The sequence below is a fragment of the Pan paniscus genome, chromosome 18 (genome assembly GCF_029289425.2).
Source record: "Pan paniscus chromosome 18, NHGRI_mPanPan1-v2.0_pri, whole genome shotgun sequence".
Lineage (NCBI taxonomy): Eukaryota > Metazoa > Chordata > Mammalia > Primates > Hominidae > Pan > Pan paniscus.
In genome coordinates this window covers 83,648,869-83,667,491 of record NC_073267.2, presented here as the reverse complement: position 1 = coordinate 83,667,491, position 18,623 = coordinate 83,648,869, and the positions used below count along the sequence as shown (strand labels likewise).

The 18,623-nt window shown below is 45.2% G+C and overlaps 1 protein-coding gene across 1 annotated transcript in view; it reads right to left on the bottom strand.

Annotated features, from left to right (window-relative positions):
• Positions 1 to 18,623, bottom strand: part of COG4 (component of oligomeric golgi complex 4) — a 42,614-nt gene that overhangs the window by 14,905 nt on the left and 9,086 nt on the right. Inside the window, exons 5-12 of the mRNA XM_003829473.5 lie at positions 16,707 to 16,900; positions 14,367 to 14,472; positions 13,682 to 13,839; positions 12,874 to 12,932; positions 5,772 to 5,905; positions 2,746 to 2,864; positions 2,009 to 2,175; positions 1,054 to 1,219 (exon numbers count right to left, since the gene is read on the bottom strand). Of these exons, the coding sequence (XP_003829521.1) occupies positions 1,054 to 1,219; positions 2,009 to 2,175; positions 2,746 to 2,864; positions 5,772 to 5,905; positions 12,874 to 12,932; positions 13,682 to 13,839; positions 14,367 to 14,472; positions 16,707 to 16,900 (1,103 nt within the window). The remainder of the gene's footprint in view (positions 1 to 1,053; positions 1,220 to 2,008; positions 2,176 to 2,745; positions 2,865 to 5,771; positions 5,906 to 12,873; positions 12,933 to 13,681; positions 13,840 to 14,366; positions 14,473 to 16,706; positions 16,901 to 18,623) is intronic.

Sequence of the window (18,623 nt, the reverse complement as noted above, 5' to 3'; positions counted from 1 at the left end):
AAACCCAGTCTTTACTAAAAAAAAAAAAAAAAAAAAAAAATTAGCCAGGTATGGTGGCGCATGCCTGTAATCCCAGCTACTCGGGAGGCTAAAGCAGGAGAATCGCTTGAACCTGTGAGGCGGAGGTTGCAGTGAGCCAAGGTCATGCCATTGCACTCCAGCCTGGGGAACAAGAGCAAGACTCCATCTCAAAAAAAAAAAGAATCTGATAAAAGCTAAGGAAGGACCCTGTGACCCAAAAATGCACGTGAACATTTTTGCATCCAACCCCACTTGTGGGCTACAGATGCTACTAGATGTTTCTTTGAGGCTCTGAGCCTCAGGAGTCAAGACTCAGGGTGCGGCCAATGTGGGGGATGGAGCAGAATGGACCTCGGACTGTGCTACTCCCATGCGTGCTAAGACAGCGTGTGCCAGAGAGGCCTGATCTTGAGCTTAGGATTCATTTGTGGTCTCTCTGGCTCATCACAAACTGGTTGTTGCTTTGTACAAATCCTTTCATCCTTCTGTGCTCCTCCTTTCCAAGCTGTCACACAATGGAAGGCTTGCTGCTTTATCACATCTGTCATTCTGGGTAGCAAAGGGCTTTAATAAAGCCTCCTTTCCAAAGGAAGTTGAAAGCCTAAGACATGTGCTAGCAGAGCAGTGATGGCAGGCCCGAAGGACTGGCGCCTGCCCATGCTGCGGGCCTCTCCTCAGAGAAGCAGTCTGGTGGCCTGGCACAGATGGTAGAGCTGGTTCTGTGGCAGATGCAAGCCAAGCTTGGCACTCAGTGGGCTCCTGAGCAGCTGGCCAGTGCTCTGGGGAATGAATGCTAGGTGACAGTTGGACAGCCCAGCCTCTATCGTGGCTCAGGCTGCTCAGAATATGTCCCTGAGTAAGAAATAGTTTCAGAACCTTCTGGGAGGAAATTCCCTTAAAGGAGGAATTTTCCTTCTATATAGACACTGGAGGAAAAGTCTCTAGCTAGAGGCCAATTATACTGTGGCTTAGCAGTGATAGTGTAACCTCTCGAGATAAACCAACCCAGCTCGTGAGCTGTGGGGTACCTACCAGGAAGGACATCTTCGCCTCGTCAGTACTCTCGATGCCTTTTGTGTCAAATTTGCCTTGCTGGAGGCTGCTGTGCATGATGTTCACGGCACTTGTCACCCCGCGCTGGATGTCCTGGAAGGTGGTGGCAGGAAAGCCCATCCGCAGCTTATTACACAGAACATCCCTGGGGGGCAGGATTGCATAGAGGGATTGACAGTGCTCAACTTGGCCACCAGGACAGAAGGGCCAGTCTTCACCACTCTGACCCAGCAGCACAAGGTGCTCTTTTAGGGGGGATAACCAGTCCTTAAGACCACTGTAGGAGACCTGAGGAGCCAGGGTATGAAAGTAACCAGCACCCCGTCAAGGACACTGATGTGACAAGAACATAAAGGGGAGACTGGCCAATCTCTACTGTTTATGAGGCTTTTAGCCATCACCACTGCACTCCCAACAAAGCTGTGCGGCTTAGTGAACGCAGTACCATGTAGGAGTTGAGAACAGGTTTTGAGTCACTCAGTTCTGGATTCCACCACTGACTCCTAAGTGGTGGATCTTTGACGAGGACAGAATCTCCCTAAAGCACAGTTTCTTCATCTATAAAACAGAGCTAACAGTTCCTACTTCATAGGGTTGTTATTAGGACCTCAAAAGCGCAGGAGATTAGCATAGTGCTGGGCCTGTAGCAATGGTACCTATTGGTGGTATTATTCATCTGAACTGCCTGTTCTCTTTCCTACGTCTAAGGGCCCATAGCTCCTTCAGTCTAGTCCAGGGAACAGAAATTTGGCCCATGAGATATATGGCTGACCAACAGCTTCCTGGAGCCAAGGATACTATCTTAGGGATAGGAGCTGATGTCCTGTATAGAACTTAACTAGAATCATGAGGACAAAGGGCAGAAACAAATGGGCCTCAGGAATCAACAGGAAGGGCCTTTCTGCCTAGAAAGGAGAAAGGGAGTCAACTGTACCTGAAGTCAGACTCCAGCTCTGTGGTGGCGAGGTTGATCATGGCACAGAGACAGTCAATGCTGGAGCTGGACAGAGCCCGCCCAATGCACTTCTTAACAATGTAGAAGACATCATCCACCATGCTGGATGTCAACTGGCCCTTCTCATAGGTGTCCAGAGCCACAGCCTACCCAAAAGGCAAAGCCAACACTGAGAGTCCCAGTTGTGCATGTCATGTTCTAGATGATTCTGGGTACACTGGCCCTAGCTCTGCTCCCTTTTCTGTACCTTGTCCATGTTTCTCCCAACATGGCGTGTTCTGGTCATGGATTGGTGTGCATCCTCCTTGTCAAAATAGCTCACTTCCCTATTGATCACTAGGTGAACAAATTAAATATTTCGGGCCTTAGCCCTGCAGAGATCCATTACCTGGGGAGTGTAAGATATCTGCAGAGGCCCTACTTCCCTGAGGCTCCTTACCCACAAACCTTCAGGGAGGTAGGGAACAAGTGGGCTCCCTGAAGAGCTGAGTTGAGCTGTTCTTTTTTAATTCTTGGGAAGGAAGTCCTAGCTGGGTATACAAAGAACACAACGACTCCAAAGATGCTCTCTAAACATACAAAGTGGTACCACTCAATCTGCATGCAAGAGTATTCTCAAAGCAGGACCAAGAAATATGACATGCCTCAGCCATTTCCCTCAGCCTGGCTTCTTGGACCGGAAGCCCCATTTCCAAGAGATGCGTCCTATGTCCTACCTTATTGACAGTCTCCCTCATGAAGTACTCCTCCATGGTAACATATAAGCCAATTAGCTCCTGCATGGTACAGCTCAAAAGGCAGTTATTGAGGAGTTTGTCCAGACACTTCTGGTGCTCTAGGGGACAGCCAAGAAAGGAATACTCATTTTTTTTTCCCCAAGGGAAACAGAGCAACTTTTTTCATTTTTTCAGGTTCCTTTCTAGTCTTTCTTTGAAATATGTACATATTTTACATCGTTATAATCATGATACAGATAGCAATTTTGAATTCTGTTTTAAAAAAGTATATCATAAATATTTTCCATGTTTTCACCTACCTTATTTTTCATAACTATGTGGCATTTCATCAGGTGCATAATCCACATTTTAAAAACTACTTTTTTTATTTTTAACTATTTTTTTTTTTGAGACGGAGTTTCACTCTTGTTGCCCAGGCTGGAGTGCAATGGCGTGATCTTGGCTCACCGCAACCCCTGCCTCCCAGGTTCAAACAATTCTCCTGCCTCAGCCTCCCGAGTAGCTGGGATTACAGGCATGCACCACCACGCCCGGCAAATTTTGTATTTTTAGTAGAGACAGGGTTTCTCCATGTTGAGGTTGGTCTCGAACTCCTGACCTTAGGTGATCCGCCTGCCTCGGCCTCTCAAATTGCTGGGATTACAGGCGTGAACCACCATGCCCGGCCTTATTTTTAACTTTTATGTTGTTTCATGTGAAATTGAGAAAATAACCACTCTATTTTTAGACACCTGGTTATTTCCAAATGTTTTGCCATTACTGGAGATAACAGAATATCACAATAATTGGAGATTATAGTGAATACTTTTGTATGAAAAACTTTTTACTCCTTTTCCATTATTCCCTTAGGATTAATTAATAGGAGTCAAAAGATGTAAGTTTCCATGGCAAAGATAAAAATATATTGGATATAGAATATTTCATTCTCTACACCAGTACTGTCCAGTAGAATTTCTGTGATAATGAAAATATTCTGGTCAGGTGTGGTGGCTCACACCTGTAATCCCAGCACTTTGGGAGGCCAAGGTGGGAGGATCGCTTGGGTCCAGGAGTTTTGAGACCAGCCTGGGCAACACAGCAATACTCTGTCTCTACAAAAAATGAACAAACAACAAGAAAAGAGAAAATATTCCGTATCTGTTATCTGATATAGTAGCCATTAGCCATGTTAGCGATTGAGCACTTGAAATGTGATGAACATAACTTAGGAACTGAATATTTTTTTTTTATTAAATTTTTTTTTCTCAGAATCCAGGTGAGAAAGATGAATTTAAAATTTTATTTAATTGTAATTAAATTTGAATTTGAATTTGAATTCATGAATGGCTACGTATTGGGCAGCACAGCTCTGAATAGTGATAGTCATCATTATTGCTTTTCAGTCTTTTGGCTAAGATCAAGTGATAGTCATCACTGACATTGACAAGCAAACTCCAAATGAGCACACAATTTCCTTTATACACTGATTCTGTAACGCCCCTGCCACATATTATTGGCACAAGCCATGCAGAATGCCACAGATGCTGGGTGGGTCTCAAGTCCCAGCCCAAAGAACCCTGCATATATTTGCCCAGCAGGATTTTTATTTTTTTTAATTTTTTTCCTTTAATTCTTACTTTAGTAGCCAGCAGGAATTAAATGGTCATCTTAAAAACCTAGCGAGTCAATCTGTAAATGAAATGGGACTCTGGCATACCTTTTAAACAATTTATTTATTTATTTATTTTTGAGACAGAGTCTCGCTTGTCACCCAGGCTGGAGTGCAGTGGCGTGATCTTGGCTCACTGCAAGCTCCGCCTCCCGGGTTCACGCCATTCTCCTGCCTCAGCCTCCAGAGTAGCTGGGACTGCAGGCACCCGCCACCACGCCCGGCTAATTTTTTTGTATTTTTAGTAGAGACGGAGTTTCACCACGTTAGCCAGGACGGTCTTGATCTCCTGACCTTGTGATCCGCCTGCCTCGGCCTCCCAAAGTGCTGGGATTACAGGCGTGAGCCACCGCGCCCGACCTAAAAATTTTTTTAAATGTTTATCTTTTATTATTTAATTTAATTTAATTTTTTAGAGATGGGGTTTCACTATGTTGACCAGGCTGGTCTCAAACTCCTAGGCTCAAGCATCCTTCCTCCTCGGCCTCCCAAAGTTTTGGGATTATGCGTGAGCCACCATACCCAGTCAAAATTTTTATCTTTTAATATAGTGACAGGGTCTTGTCGTGTTGCCCAGGCTGGTCTTGAACTCTTGAGCTCAAGCGATTCTCCTGCCTCAGCCTCCCAAAGTGTTGGGATTACAGGTGTGAGCCACTGCACCCAGCCCCCTTTCTTATCAATGTCAATTATTCCTTGAAAAATTGTGACTGGGGGAACTGGGAGACTGAGAGGGATGAGAGGATTCCTGTACATTATATACTCTTTTTTTTTTTTTTTTTTTTGAGACAGAGTCTGGCTCTGTCACCCAGGCTGGAGTGCAGTGGCGTGATCTTGGCCCTATGCCCCCCAGGGTTCAAGCAATTCTCCCGTCTCAACCTCCCGAGTAGCTGGGACTACAGGTGCATTGCACCACGCTCAGCTAATTTTTGTATTTTTAGTAAAGATGGGGTTTCACCATATTGGTCAGGCTGGTCTCGAACTCCTGACCTCCGGTAATCCACCCGCCTCAGTCTCCCAAAGTGCTGGGATTACAGATGTGAGCCACCGTACCTGGCCTATGTACTCCTTAAAAAAAAAAAAAAAAAGAACACTTCATTGAAGTATAATTTATATCCCATAAAATTTAAAACAGGGCACCAGTGTCCTCATCTGTAAAGTGATTAGATGGCCTCAAAGATCTAGTCCAATTCTAAAATCCAGTAAATTTAGATTTCTTCCTGGGAGTCAATTTGCCTACAGACCACCAGGGGCTAATAAGTTCCAATTGTTTCCTTAATAAGAGATTTGTGGCTTAACTATTAAGAAACACTGCCAATTATATCTCAACCCTCCCCAAAAATATGGGAAACATTTTTACCTTGCTTTACTTCCTCTGAGGCCATGGAGTCTCCCACCTCAAAATCAGAGCTAATCCTCTTCTTGAGGAAGCGTAAGTATAGCTCACTGCGGGCATTCATCAGGGTGACCTCAGTCAGGATGGGGTCCAGTTCTCTGAGACACATGGAGCAGAAGGAACAGGACGACAATGGATTACCTTAGACACAAGAGCTACAGGGCAAAGAGAGTCCCAAATTCCCCCTCCCCACTGGGCCCATAAGGAACAGCTCTGCCAGATGGCCCTCCTAGCTCTGCTGGCCCAATTAGAATCAGAGATAGCTGTCAATCACATTTTCCATTTACCTGCTTCACCTAAATCATTCACTCCCTAAAATTCTGCCAGACCTAAATAAAAGGTTGGGAGATGTGTCTTCTTTTCTTTACTTTTTTTTTGAGATGGAGTCTTGCTCTGTTGCCCAGGCTGGAGTGCAGTGGCTCGATCTCAGCTCCCTGCAAGCTCCGCCTCCTGGGTTCACGCCATTTCTCCTGCCTCAGCCTCCTGAGTAGCTGGGACTACAGGTGCCCACCACCATGCCCGGCTAATTTTTTGTATTTTTAGTAGAGACGGGGTTTCACTGTATTAGCGAGGATGGTCTCGATCTCCTGACCTCGTGATCCGCCCGCCTCAACCTCCCAAAGTGCTGGAATTACAGATGTGAGCCACTGCGCCCGGCCTATTTTCTTTTCTTTTTGAGACAGAGTCTTGCTCTGTTGCCCAGGCTGGAGTGCAGTGGTGCAATCTTGGCTCACTGCAACCTCCGCCTCTAGGTTGAAGTGAGTCTCATGCCTTGGCCACATGAGTAGCTGGGATTACGGGAGTGTGCCACCCCACCTGGCAGATTTTTTTTTTTTTTTCAGATTTTTGTATCTTTAGTAGAATTGGGATTTTGCCATGTTGGCTAGGCCAGTCTCGAACTCCTGGCCTCAAGTGATCCTCCTGCCTTGGCCTCTTGAAGTGCTGGGATTACAGGCATGAGCTACAGTGCCTGGCCTCTTTTGTGGTTTGAATAAAGATTACCTATGACCAGGCATGGTGGCTCACGCCTGTAATCCCAACACTTTGGGAGGCTGAGGCGGGCGGATCATGAGGTCAAGAGATCGAGACCATCCCGGCCAACATGGTGAAACCCCATTTCTACTAAAAATACAAAAATTAGCTGGGTGTGGTGGCGCATGCCTGTAGTCCCAGCTACTTGGGAGGCCAAGGCAGGAGAATCGCTTGAACCCGGGAGGCGGAGGTTGCAGTGAGCCAAGATCGCGCCACTGCACTCCAGCCTGGAGACAGAGCAAGACTCCGTCTCAAAAAAAAAAAAAAAAAAAAAAAGAGGCCGGGCGCAGTGGCTCACGCCTGTAATCCCAGCACTTTGGGAGGCTGAGGTGGGCGGATCACCTGAGGTCGGGAGTTCGAGACCAGTCTAACCTAACCAAAACATGGAGAAACCCCGTCTCCACTAAAAATACAAAATAGCCAGGCGTGGTGGCACATGCCTGTGATCCCAGCTACTAGGGAGGCTGAGGCGGGAGAGTCGCTTGAACCCGGGAGACGGAGGTTGCAGTGAGCTGAGATCACGCCATTGCACTCCAGCCTGGGCAACAAGAGTGAAACTCCGTCTTAAAAAAAAAAAAAAAAAAAAAAATTATCAGTGTCTCATGTGAAAGAAAACTCTCCAATCTCTAATTTAGCCCTGGCAGGATGTTAGGAAATACCATTAAACTGCCCTACACCCATTCATTTATCCTGATGAATAGCCAAAATAATCTTGAAAAATACAAAGTTGGAGGAATCCCACTTTCTAATTTCAAAACTAACTACAAAGCCACAGCAATCAAGACTATGTGGTACTGGCATATGAATAGATATATGGATTAATGGAACAGAACTGTGAGTCCAGATGGTTGACTGATTTTCAATGAGCGCTAGGACAATTCAATAAACAACGAAGGGTCTTTTCAGCAAATTGTGCTAGGACAACTGAGATCCACATGAAAAAGAATCAAGTTGAACCCCTACCTCACATAATATAAAAAAATTAACTTCCTTTGCACACTGAAGTCCAAGAGGTCTTTTCTTTCTTTTTTTGTTTTGAGATAGGGTCACTGTCTCCCAGGCTGGAGTACAGTGGCACAATCACAGCTCACTGCAGGCTCAGCTTCCCTGGGATCAGGCAATCCTCCCACCTCAGCCTCCCAAGTAGCTGGGATTATAGACATGTGCCACCATGTCTGGCTAATTTTTGTATTTTTGGTAAAGACGGGGTTTCCCCATGTTGTCCAGGCTGGTCTCAAACTCCTGGGCTCAAGTGATCTGCCCACCTCTGCCTCCCAAAGTGCTGGGGCTACAGGTGTGAGCCACCTTGGCACCTGACCCCAAGACATCTTTACAAACATAAATCTGGTCATATCATATAGTTTCCATACCTCTCAGAATACAAGACTCTGAACAGCCTGACTCTAATGATCTCTCCATATCCACCATTTCAGGCTCTCCTCTACTCTTTGAACTTCAGCTACACTGGCCTTCTTTCAGTTTTTAAAATACACATGACCTTTGCACATGCTTTCCTTGCTCTATCTGGAATACTCCTCACATCTTAAGTCCTACTTACTCTTAAGGTCTCAGATCTAAGGTCATTTCCTCAGGAATTATTTCTTCAACTTTCCCATACTAGGCTACATCTCTTTATGACATGCTGTCCTGCACCCTACACTCAGTATATCACAGTGGCTGACAGCATCCACTCTAGAGTCAGACTGCTTGGATTCCATTTCTCACAGCCATTTTCTAGCTGCATGACCTTGGGCAAGTCATCTGACCTCTCCAGCCTTCAGTTTCTTCCTCTGGAAAATGTTTATGGATTAAATCAGTGATTTTCTACTGAGGGCGATTTTATTCCCAGCTCCCCCATTCCCCTACCCATACCCCCCTGGGGTATTTTAGCATCTAGTGGATAGAGGCCAGGGATGCTGCTAACCATCTTACAATGCGTAGAACAGTCCCCACCTAACAAAAAATTATCCAGTCAAGGCTGGGTGCAGTCGTTCACGACTGTAATCCCACTACTTTGGGAGGCTGAGAGGTTAGGAGTTCAAGACCTGCCTAGACAATATGGTGAAACCCCCTCTCCACTAAAAATATAAAAATTAGCCAGACATAGTGGTGAGTGCCTGTAAGCTCAGCTACTCGGGAGGCAGAGGCACGAGAACTGCTTGATCCTGGGAGGCGGAGATTGCAGTGAGCCGAAATTGAGCCACTGCACTCCAGCCTGGGTGACGGAGTGAGTGAGATTCTATTAAAAAAAAAAAAAAAAAAGAGGCCGGGCACGGTGGCTCACTCCTGTAATCCCAGCACTTGGGAGGCCGAGGCGGGTGGATCACAAGGTCAGGAGTTTGAGACCAGCCTAGCCAAGATGGTGAAACCCCGTCTCTACTAAAAATACAAAAATTAGCCAGGCACACTGGTGGGGCGCCTGTAATCCCAGCTACTTGGGAGGCTGAGGCAGGAGAATTGCTTGAACCCGGGAGGCGTAGGTTGCAGTGAGCCGAGATCATGCCACTGTACTCTAGCTTGGGTGACAGAGCAAGACTGTCTCAAAAAAAAAAAAAAAAATCCAGTCAAAATGCCGTTAGTGCAGAAGTTAAGAAACCTTGGATTAAATGATTTAATATTTGTTAAGTGTTCAGAATAGTGTCTGGCATACAGTTGACATTACATATGTATTAGCTATTGCTATTATCTACTTTATAGACCATAGATGCCACGAAGAAAAAATTATGTTTGCTTGCTCACTTTGCTTGTTGCCATATCAAGGACTAGTATCTGGCACATGTGTACTCAGTAAAACTTTGATTGAATGAATATATTTTATGTTTGGATTTTCTTCTTTTTTTTTTTTTTTTTTTTTTTTTGAGACAGTCTCACTCTGTCACCCAGGCTGGAGTGCAGTGGCACGATCTTGGCTCACTGCAACCTCCACCTCCCGGGTTCACGCCATTCTCCTGCCTCAGCCTCCCAAGTAGCTGGGACTACAGGCACCCGCCAACACGCCCAGCTAATTTTTTGTATTTTTTTTTAGTAGAGACAGGGTTTCACCGCGTTAGCCAGGATGGTCTTGATTTCCTGACCTCGTGATCCACCCGCCTTGGCCTCCCAAAGTGCTAGGATTACAGGCGTGAGCCACCGCGCCCACTGGATTTTCTTCTAAGAAGCACGTTATTTTTATTGTAAAAAAGTAGGCTGGGTGCGGTGGCTCACACCTGTAATCCCAGCACTTTGGGAGGCTGAAGGCAGGCAGATCATGAGGTCAGGAGATCGAGACCATCCTGGCTAACACGGTGAAACCCCGTCTCTACTAAAAATACAAAAAATTAGCCGGGCATGGTGGCGGGCACCTATACTCCCGGCTACTCAGGAGGCTGAGGCAGGAGAATGGCGTGAACCCGGGAGGTGGAGCTTGCAGTGAGCCGAGATAGCGCCACTGCACTTCAGCCTGGGCGAAAGAGTGAGACTCTGTCTCAAAAAAAGAAAATAAATAAAATAAATAAAAGTTTGGCTGGATACAGCGGCTTATGCCTGTAATTCCAGTGCTTTGGGAGGCTGAGGCAGGGGGAATCACTTGAGATCTGGGGTTCAAGACCATCCTGGGCAACATAGCAAGCCCTCATCTCTACAAAAAATTAAAAAATTGGCCGGGTATGGTGGCTCATGCCTGTAATTCCAGCACTTTGGGAGGCCGAGGTGGGTGGATCACCTGAGGTCAGGAGTTTGAGACCAGCCTGGCCAACATGGCAAAACCTCATCTCAGCCGGGTGCGGTGGCTCATGCCTGTAATCCCAGCATTTTGGGAGGCTGAGGTGGGTGGATCATGAGGGTCAGGAGATCGAGACCATCCTGGCTAACACAGTAAAACCCTGTCTCTACTAAAAATACAAAAAAAAAAATTAGCTGGGCATGGTGGTGGGCGACTGTAGTCCCAGCTACACGGGAGGCTGAGGCAGGAGAATGGCGTGAATCCAGGAGGCGGAGCTTGCAGGGAGCCAAGATCGTGCCACTGCACTACAGCCTGGGTGACAGAGCGAGACGCCGTCTAAATAAAAAAAAACCTCATCTCTACTAAAAATACAAAAAAATTAACCGGGCGTGGTGGCACCTGCCTACAGTCCCAGCTACTTGGGAGGCTGAGGCAGGAGAATCGCTAAACCTAGCAGGTGGAGGTTTTCGTGAGTCGATATCACACCATGCCACTGCACTCCAGCCTGGGCAACAGAGCGAGACTGCCTCAAAAAAAAAAAAAAAAAAAAAAAAAAACATTTAGCTGGGAGTGGTGACTGTAATCCTAGCTAGTCAGGAGCTACTCGGGAGGCTGAGGCTGGAGGATCACCTGAGTCCACGAATTGGTGGTTACAGTGTGCTGTGATTGTGTCACTGTACCACTTCACTCCAGCCTGGGAAACAGAGACCCTGTTTCTAATTTAAAAGAAAAAGTAAAAGTTTAAAATTTTAGGATAGTAGTTACCTTTGTGGGAAGGGAAAAGGAGAGTCACTCTGGGGGCTTCAAAAGTGTAGTCATGCTACATAAGAACATTTTGGTCAAAAATGAACTGCTGGGCTGGGCATGGTGGCTCATGCCTGTAATCCCATCACTTTGGGAAGACTTTGGGAGGTGAGAGGATCACTTGAGCCCAGGAGTTCGAGACCAGCCTAGGCAACATGGCAAAACCTCGTCTCTACAAAAAAATACAAAAATTAGCCCAGCATGGTGGTGTACAATATGTGTACACCAGCTACTGATATGTGTCCCAGTTACTCGGGAGGCCGAGGTGGGAGGATTGCTTGAGCCCAGAAGGTCAAGGCTGCAGTGAGCCAGGATCATACCACCGTACTGCAGTCTGGCCTGGGCAACAAAATAAGACCCTATCTCAAAAAAGCAAAAAAAACCCCAAAACAACAACAAAAAAAACTGTATCGGTATACACAAGAGTGTTCCCATAATATTATACCTTTTCTATGTTTCTATGGTACAGTACATAATACTGTACCTCTTCTATGTTTAGATATGTTTAGATATACAAGTACTTACCATCGTGTTATAATTGTCTATGGTATTCAGTATAGTAATATGCCATACAGGTTTATACCCTAGGAGCAATAGTTTGTATCATATAGCCTAGGTGTGTAGTAGGCTAAGTACACCCTACGATGTTGACACATTGGAAATCGTCTAATGATGTATTTCTCAGAATGTACTCCAGTTGTTGGCAGGGTATGGTGGCTCATGCCTATAATCTCAGCATTTTGGGAGGCCGAGGTGGGCGGATCACTTAAGGTCAGGAGTTTGAGACTAACCTGGCCATCATGGCAAAACCCTGTCTCTACTAAAATTAAAAAACTAGCTGGGAATGGTGGTGCACGCCTGTAGTTCCAGCTACTTGGGAGGCTGAGGGAGTAGAATCGCTTGAACCTGGGAGGCAGGGGCTGTAGTGAGCCAAGATAATGCTACTGCACTCCAGCGTGGGTGACAGAGTGAGACTCTGTCTCAAAAAAAAAAAAAAAAAGTATTCCAGTCATTAAATGACACGTGATTGTACTGATTATAATTTATTATTTATTTATTTTTTGAGACAGAGTCTCGCTCTGTAACCCAGGCTGGAGTGCAGTGGTGCAATCTTGGCTCACTGCAACCTCCGCCTCCTGGGTTGAAGTGATTCTCCTGCCTCAGCCTCCCGAGTAGCTGGGACTACAGGCGCGCACCACCATGCCCAGCTAATTTTTGTATTTTTAGTAGAGATGGCGTTTCACCATATTGGCCAGGCTGGTCTCGAACTCCCGACCTTGTGATCCGCCTGCCTTGGTCTCCCAAAGTGCTGGGATTACAGGCGTGAGCCACCGCGCCCGGCTGATTATGATTGATTACACAATTTATTTATATATACTTTTGTTCATATGATACATTGCACTGAAAAATAAGAGTAATTGATAAAATATTTTAAAAACACAGACCACACTGTAACAGAGTAGTCTGAATTATATTACATGATTACCAATTCAAACTCTTGTGGGCTGAAGAAGAGAGAAGGATTATTACCTTGGTTCGATTTTTTCTGTTGTAGAATTTCTCATCAAGTTGTTCTGAACATGCCGGAACTGCAACATACCACAGGAATGAGAATATTCTTCCCCACCCCCACATCTATTGGCCTCTTGCTGGTCACTCCAAACTTTTGGCATACAAGAACATTTAGATTTAGTTTGCTTACCAGGTTTACCTTCCCTTCAAGCCAGCAGTGGGCTTTCAGGATGACAGGCCAAAGATTTGTTTTTGGGTTGGATGCTAATAATACTCACCTCTATTACTGTGCTTAAAAGTCATGCTAATGGTGTTCCAATAGACTACTGTTTATAGTCTCCTAGTCTGGAGTTCTAGAAATACAATTGTATGAGGCCACTCCTATTTCTATGTCGTACTTTTACTTTCTCTGCTCAAAAGAAGGAAAAAATAAAGTTCTGAAAAAGCAAACGTTAAAGAAGGGGAAATTGGAGACAATAACTTGGACACTTAATAGGACCTCAAGAAATAGAATTGTCATTATATCATTAGAGGGCACTGTTGCACATTTTGTGATAGAGAACTGGTTTACTACTTCTGCTGTGTTCTTTTCAGGAAGCTCTTTTTATTTCCGTTTTGGTCTTGAACTGAGGCCATCATCATCTCGACAACACCTCAAGTCCAAAGTAAGCTGGCAATGGGCAAGATGCAGGCCAGTGTGCGCTTAGCATTTATTTTTCTCCTGTCTGCACCTTTTTTTTCACTTTTTCAAACCCTACAATTTATTCTACTCAGTGTTCCTCGCTAAAGCTGCTACCAAACCCCACCTGTAGCTTCCCCTGCTCACCTGCTGGTGGTAGTCCCTTTGCTTGATGAACTTGTCTACCACCTTCTCCACCTGTCTGTCACATTCCACCTGCAGATATTTGATCAGGGTATAGAGTCTCCCTGGCCCATAATAGGTCTCCACTATTGGCTGGTGGGTCTCCACAATGCGGGCAATCCCTAGAAGGGAGGAATCAATAGGGTTATATTCCAAGTATTCTTCCTACAAAATAAACTTGCTCCCATCCAGGACTAACTGAAGGTCTAGCTCAATCCTTTTGGCTGCTTCACTTTCTAAAATGAACACAAATAGGCCTAGTCAATGCTAGGGGTTGCTAGGCAAATATGTTAAATACGTACAGTGCTTGGTACACCAGCAGGCATTTGGTAAGTTACATTGATACTGTTTTCTACAGCAGCATCTTTGGAAATCAGCATCACTCGCTTTCCAGTAATTTATTTTAGGGTTAAATTTATTCTTACAGAGTTTGGGGTTTGAGGGTTAGGCAGGATCAAAACACTGGAGAGACTCTAATCTTTGCTAATCAGGCACTGAATCTGGAAGTTATTTAATTCTCCAATCAATTAATACACAATAAACTACATGATTAAATTAAAGTCATCAGGCTAGAAGGGTGAGAAGAAAGGCTAGGATGCAGGTGTCATATACAGTCTCCAGTCTCTCTAGAGTGGAGAAAGAGGCTCACCTTCAAACAGAAGAGTAAGTGTATCTGCAAAGATGACTGCAGCTCTCCGATCACTCATGTCTGTCCCCAGCACCATGAGCAGATTCTCCTCAGCTTTACTGGCCACCTAAAAAAGGAGAAAACCCACACACATTCCTCAGAAAGGTCACCCTCACACCAGGTATATCTCAGTTTTCCAAAAATCCTCCCATTGGCTTTCTTTTTTTTCACATTTCCCTTGATGTCTGGAAGCCCAGGCAGCACAGAGGAAACTCCCTTGAGAGACAGTCTGAGCATCAGGCAGGACAAGGAAAGTGAGCATGGTGTAGCTCTTCTTCCATTATTTTCTTCTCTTGGAAAATATGGACTGCCATTAGCCAAGGGAGAGAGTCCCCAGTTTCAACAATCTTCTCAAAGGGTAACTTTCTATTATTTTTTAAAATAAGACAGAAACTCACTCTGTTGCCCAGGGTGGAGTACAAGGGAGCCACAGTCATAGTTCACTGTGGCCTTGAACTCCTGGACTCAAGTGATCCTCTCACCTCAGCCTCCTCAGTAGCTGGAACTATAGGCGAGAGCCACCATGCCCGGCTAATTTTTTAAAAATTTCTGTAGAGATGGGGTCCTGCTATGTTGCCCAGACTGGTCTGGAACTCCTGGCCTCAAGCAATCCTCTTGCCTCAGCATCCCAAAGTGTTGGAATTACAGGCGTGAGCCATTATGCCTGGCATGTTATCATTAATAGTGCTTTCTCAAGCACGACAAAACCTGGGTACTGCAGAAGGGACTTTTACTGGATTAAAGGTAGAAGCCATTTCTAGGTCCCAGATGTCAAAGTATACTGATAAAAAAAGTACCATAGAGCAGGTTTCCTTTCTTTTTTTTTTTTTTTTTTGAAATGGAATTTCGCTGGTCGCCCAGGCTGGAGTGCAATGGCACAATCTCGACTCACTGCAACCTCTGCCTCCCCGGCTCAAGCGATTCTCCTGTCTCAGCTTCCCGAGTGGTTGGGCTTACAGGCACCCGCCAACATGCCCGGCTAATTTTTGTATTTTTTAGTAGACACAGGGTTTCACCATGTTGGCCAGGCTGGTCCTGAACTTCTGATCTGAGGTGATCCACCCGCCTCAGCCTCCCAAAGTGCTGGGATTACAGGCGTGAGTCACCGCGCCTGGCCTGTATTTTGTTTTTAATTAACTTTTTAGAATGAGTAAAATGCACACTTAAACATTCCAAAGGAACAAAGGAATATTCAGTGAAAACTGGTTCTTCTTCTACCCTGTGTCTCTTAATTTCCCAATTTTCTTCAGAGGTGACCATTGTTAACCCTTCCAAAAGAAATCCTCTGCTTATATAAATATATCTTGATTGCTAACTCGCTCATTTTAAACAGGAATGACAACATATTGTTTTGTGCCCTGTTTAACAAACCACATGTTACAGAATAAAATATGTCAGCACTTAGGGAACGGTATCATTTTTCTTAACGGCATAATAATGGTCTGATAATTTTTTTGTGGGAGGGGAGTGACACACACAGACATATAACTAAAAAACGGCCAGGTGGGGTGGTAGTCCCAGGACTTTGGGAGGCTGAGGTGGGAGGACTGCTTGAGGCCAGGAGTTCGAGACCAGCCTGGGTAACACAGTGAGACCGTTTCTATAAAAAAAAAAAAAAAAAATTGCAACGCATGGTGGCATGTGCCTGCAGTCTCAACTGCTTGGGAGGCTGAGGCAGGAGGATTGCTTGAGCTTTAAAAGAGTGATTCAGGCTGGGCGTGGTTGCTCACACCTGTAATCCCAGCACTTTGGGAGGCCGAGGTGGGCGGATCACCTGACGTTGGGAGTTCGAGACTAGCCTGACCAACATGGAGAAACCCAGTCTCTACTAAAAATATAAAATTAGCTGGGCGTGGTAGCATATGCCTGTAATCCCAGCTACTCGGGAGGCTGAGGCAGGAGAATAGCTTGAACCAGGGAGGTGGAGGTTGCAGTGAGCTGACATCATGCCATTGTACTCCAGCCTGAGCAACAAGAGTGAAACTCCATCTCAAAAAAAAAAAAAAAAGAGTGATTCAACTTGTCAGAGAACTTGCATTTTAATTTCACATGCTTTCGCCTGGTCTGTTGGAAATGAATGTGCACTGGCAGATGTCTTGGCCATGCCTGGTACACAGTAGGCTGGCAACAGGTGTGTTGAATGAACACATGCATCCAGTCCCGCATGGCTACACAGCAAGGGCAGGAAGCGGAGTCATATCCAGAAGAGAGAAAGTATCCATGGAAACTGGATCCATCCAGTGCCCCAATCTGCAGGCAGACAGCCACACAATTATCCTGCCAAGCAATCAGGGTCCATACCTGCTTGCAAAGGTACTCCGAGAACTTTCTTAATCCCTCCTCATGCAAACCCAGCAGTGGGAAGATCTTGAAGAAGCGCTCCACCTGGGGCAGATCACCTTCCTTGGTGGCAATGGCAAACTTCTCTGCCACAATGGCTTTGAGACGTTGCTCAGCTTCCTGCAGCAATTTCAGGTTGGCATCAATCATGCTCCCTGCTCAACAGGGAGAAAATGAAAATTCAAGTAAAGAATAGTACTGTGGCAGGTCCATGCCACTTTGTGTAATACTATTCATCCAGCAAATACGTATTAAGCACTTACTATGTGCAAGATGCTGTGCTAGTAATATGCATGATTACAAGATGAATCAGCCCTGATCCTACCATCACAGAAGTTAGGATCAGGTAGAAGAGATAGTTTGTGCACAAATCAAGATGATGAAATACAGTACATGATGTGTCATAAGAAAGGTGCCAAAGTCCGGGCACGGTGGCTCATGCCTGTAATCCCAGCACTTTGGAAGGCCGAGATGGCTGAATCACGAGGTCAAGGGATTGAGACCATCCTGGCCAACATGGTGAAACCCTGTCTCTACTAAAAATAGAAAAATTAGCTGGGCATGGTGGCGTGCGCCTGTAGTCCCAGTTACTCAGGAGGCTGAGGCAGAAGAATCCCTTGAACCTGGGTGGCAGAGGTTGCAGTGAGCCAAGATCATGCCACTGCACTCCAGCCTGGCAAAAGAGTGAGACTCCGTCTCAAAAAAAAGAAAGGTGTCAAAAAGTCACATTTCTGGTTAAAGTAATCAGAAAAGGCTTCCTAGAGAAGGTGACATCCCACGTCTCAAAGATGGGCAGGATTCTGATACCTGCACAGGAGAACAAACATTCCAGGCAAAGGGAATGAAATACATGAATAGAAGCAGAAAGATGAAAAGAATATTTGCAGATTATTCCAAGTAGCATATTCCTTGGCATATGGAGGAGCTTGAGAAATACTTGCACAATGAGTGGATGCATAAGTGAATAACATTAAACAAGTCTAGAAGGACAGAGTGTGTAAAGATCATGGAAGATCTAAAATATCAGGCTAAGAATTTCATTTTATGAGTAGGCAATATGGCCAAGTGCAAAGAACCCGCTGGCCAGAGAATCAGTAGATCTGGATTCAGTTCCCTTTTCCATAAAATGGGAATACAGTAGTCTCTTCTTATCTGTAGGGGATCCATTCCAAGACCATTATGGATGCCTGAAACCATCGACAGTACTGAACCTTAAATATACTATGTTTTTTCCTATACATACATACCTACGATAAAGTTTAATTTGTAAATTAGACATAGTAAGAGATTAACAATAATATATAATAAGATATAACAACGTACCATGATAAAGTTATGCAAATGTGGCCTCTCTCTTAAAATATCTTACTGTACTGTACTTACCCTTCTTGTGATGAAGGGACAGACAGGGTGGTACAAGATTTTATCACACTACTTAGAACAGCAAGCAATTTAAAACTAGTAAGATGTTTATTTCTGGAATTTTCCCTTAATATTTTTGGACTAAGGTTGACCATGAATAACTGAAGCTGCAGGTAACTGAAATGGCAGAAAGTGAAACCACACATAGGGGAGACTGCTTTAACAAAGCCTGCCCCAGGATGGTACAGGACCTACGTATGGCCTATTACCAGACAAGAAAACTTCCTGGCTGGGCGCAGTAGCTTACACCTGTAATCCCAGCACTTTGGGAGGCCAAGGCGGGCAGATCACCAGAGATCAGGAGTTCAAGACTACTCTGTCCACATGGTGAAACCCCATCTCTACTAAAAATACAAAAAACATTAGCGAGGTGTGGTGGTGTGCACCTGTAGTCCCAGCTACTCAGGAGGCTGAGGCAGGAGAATCGCTTGAACCCAGAAGGCGGAGGTTGCAGTA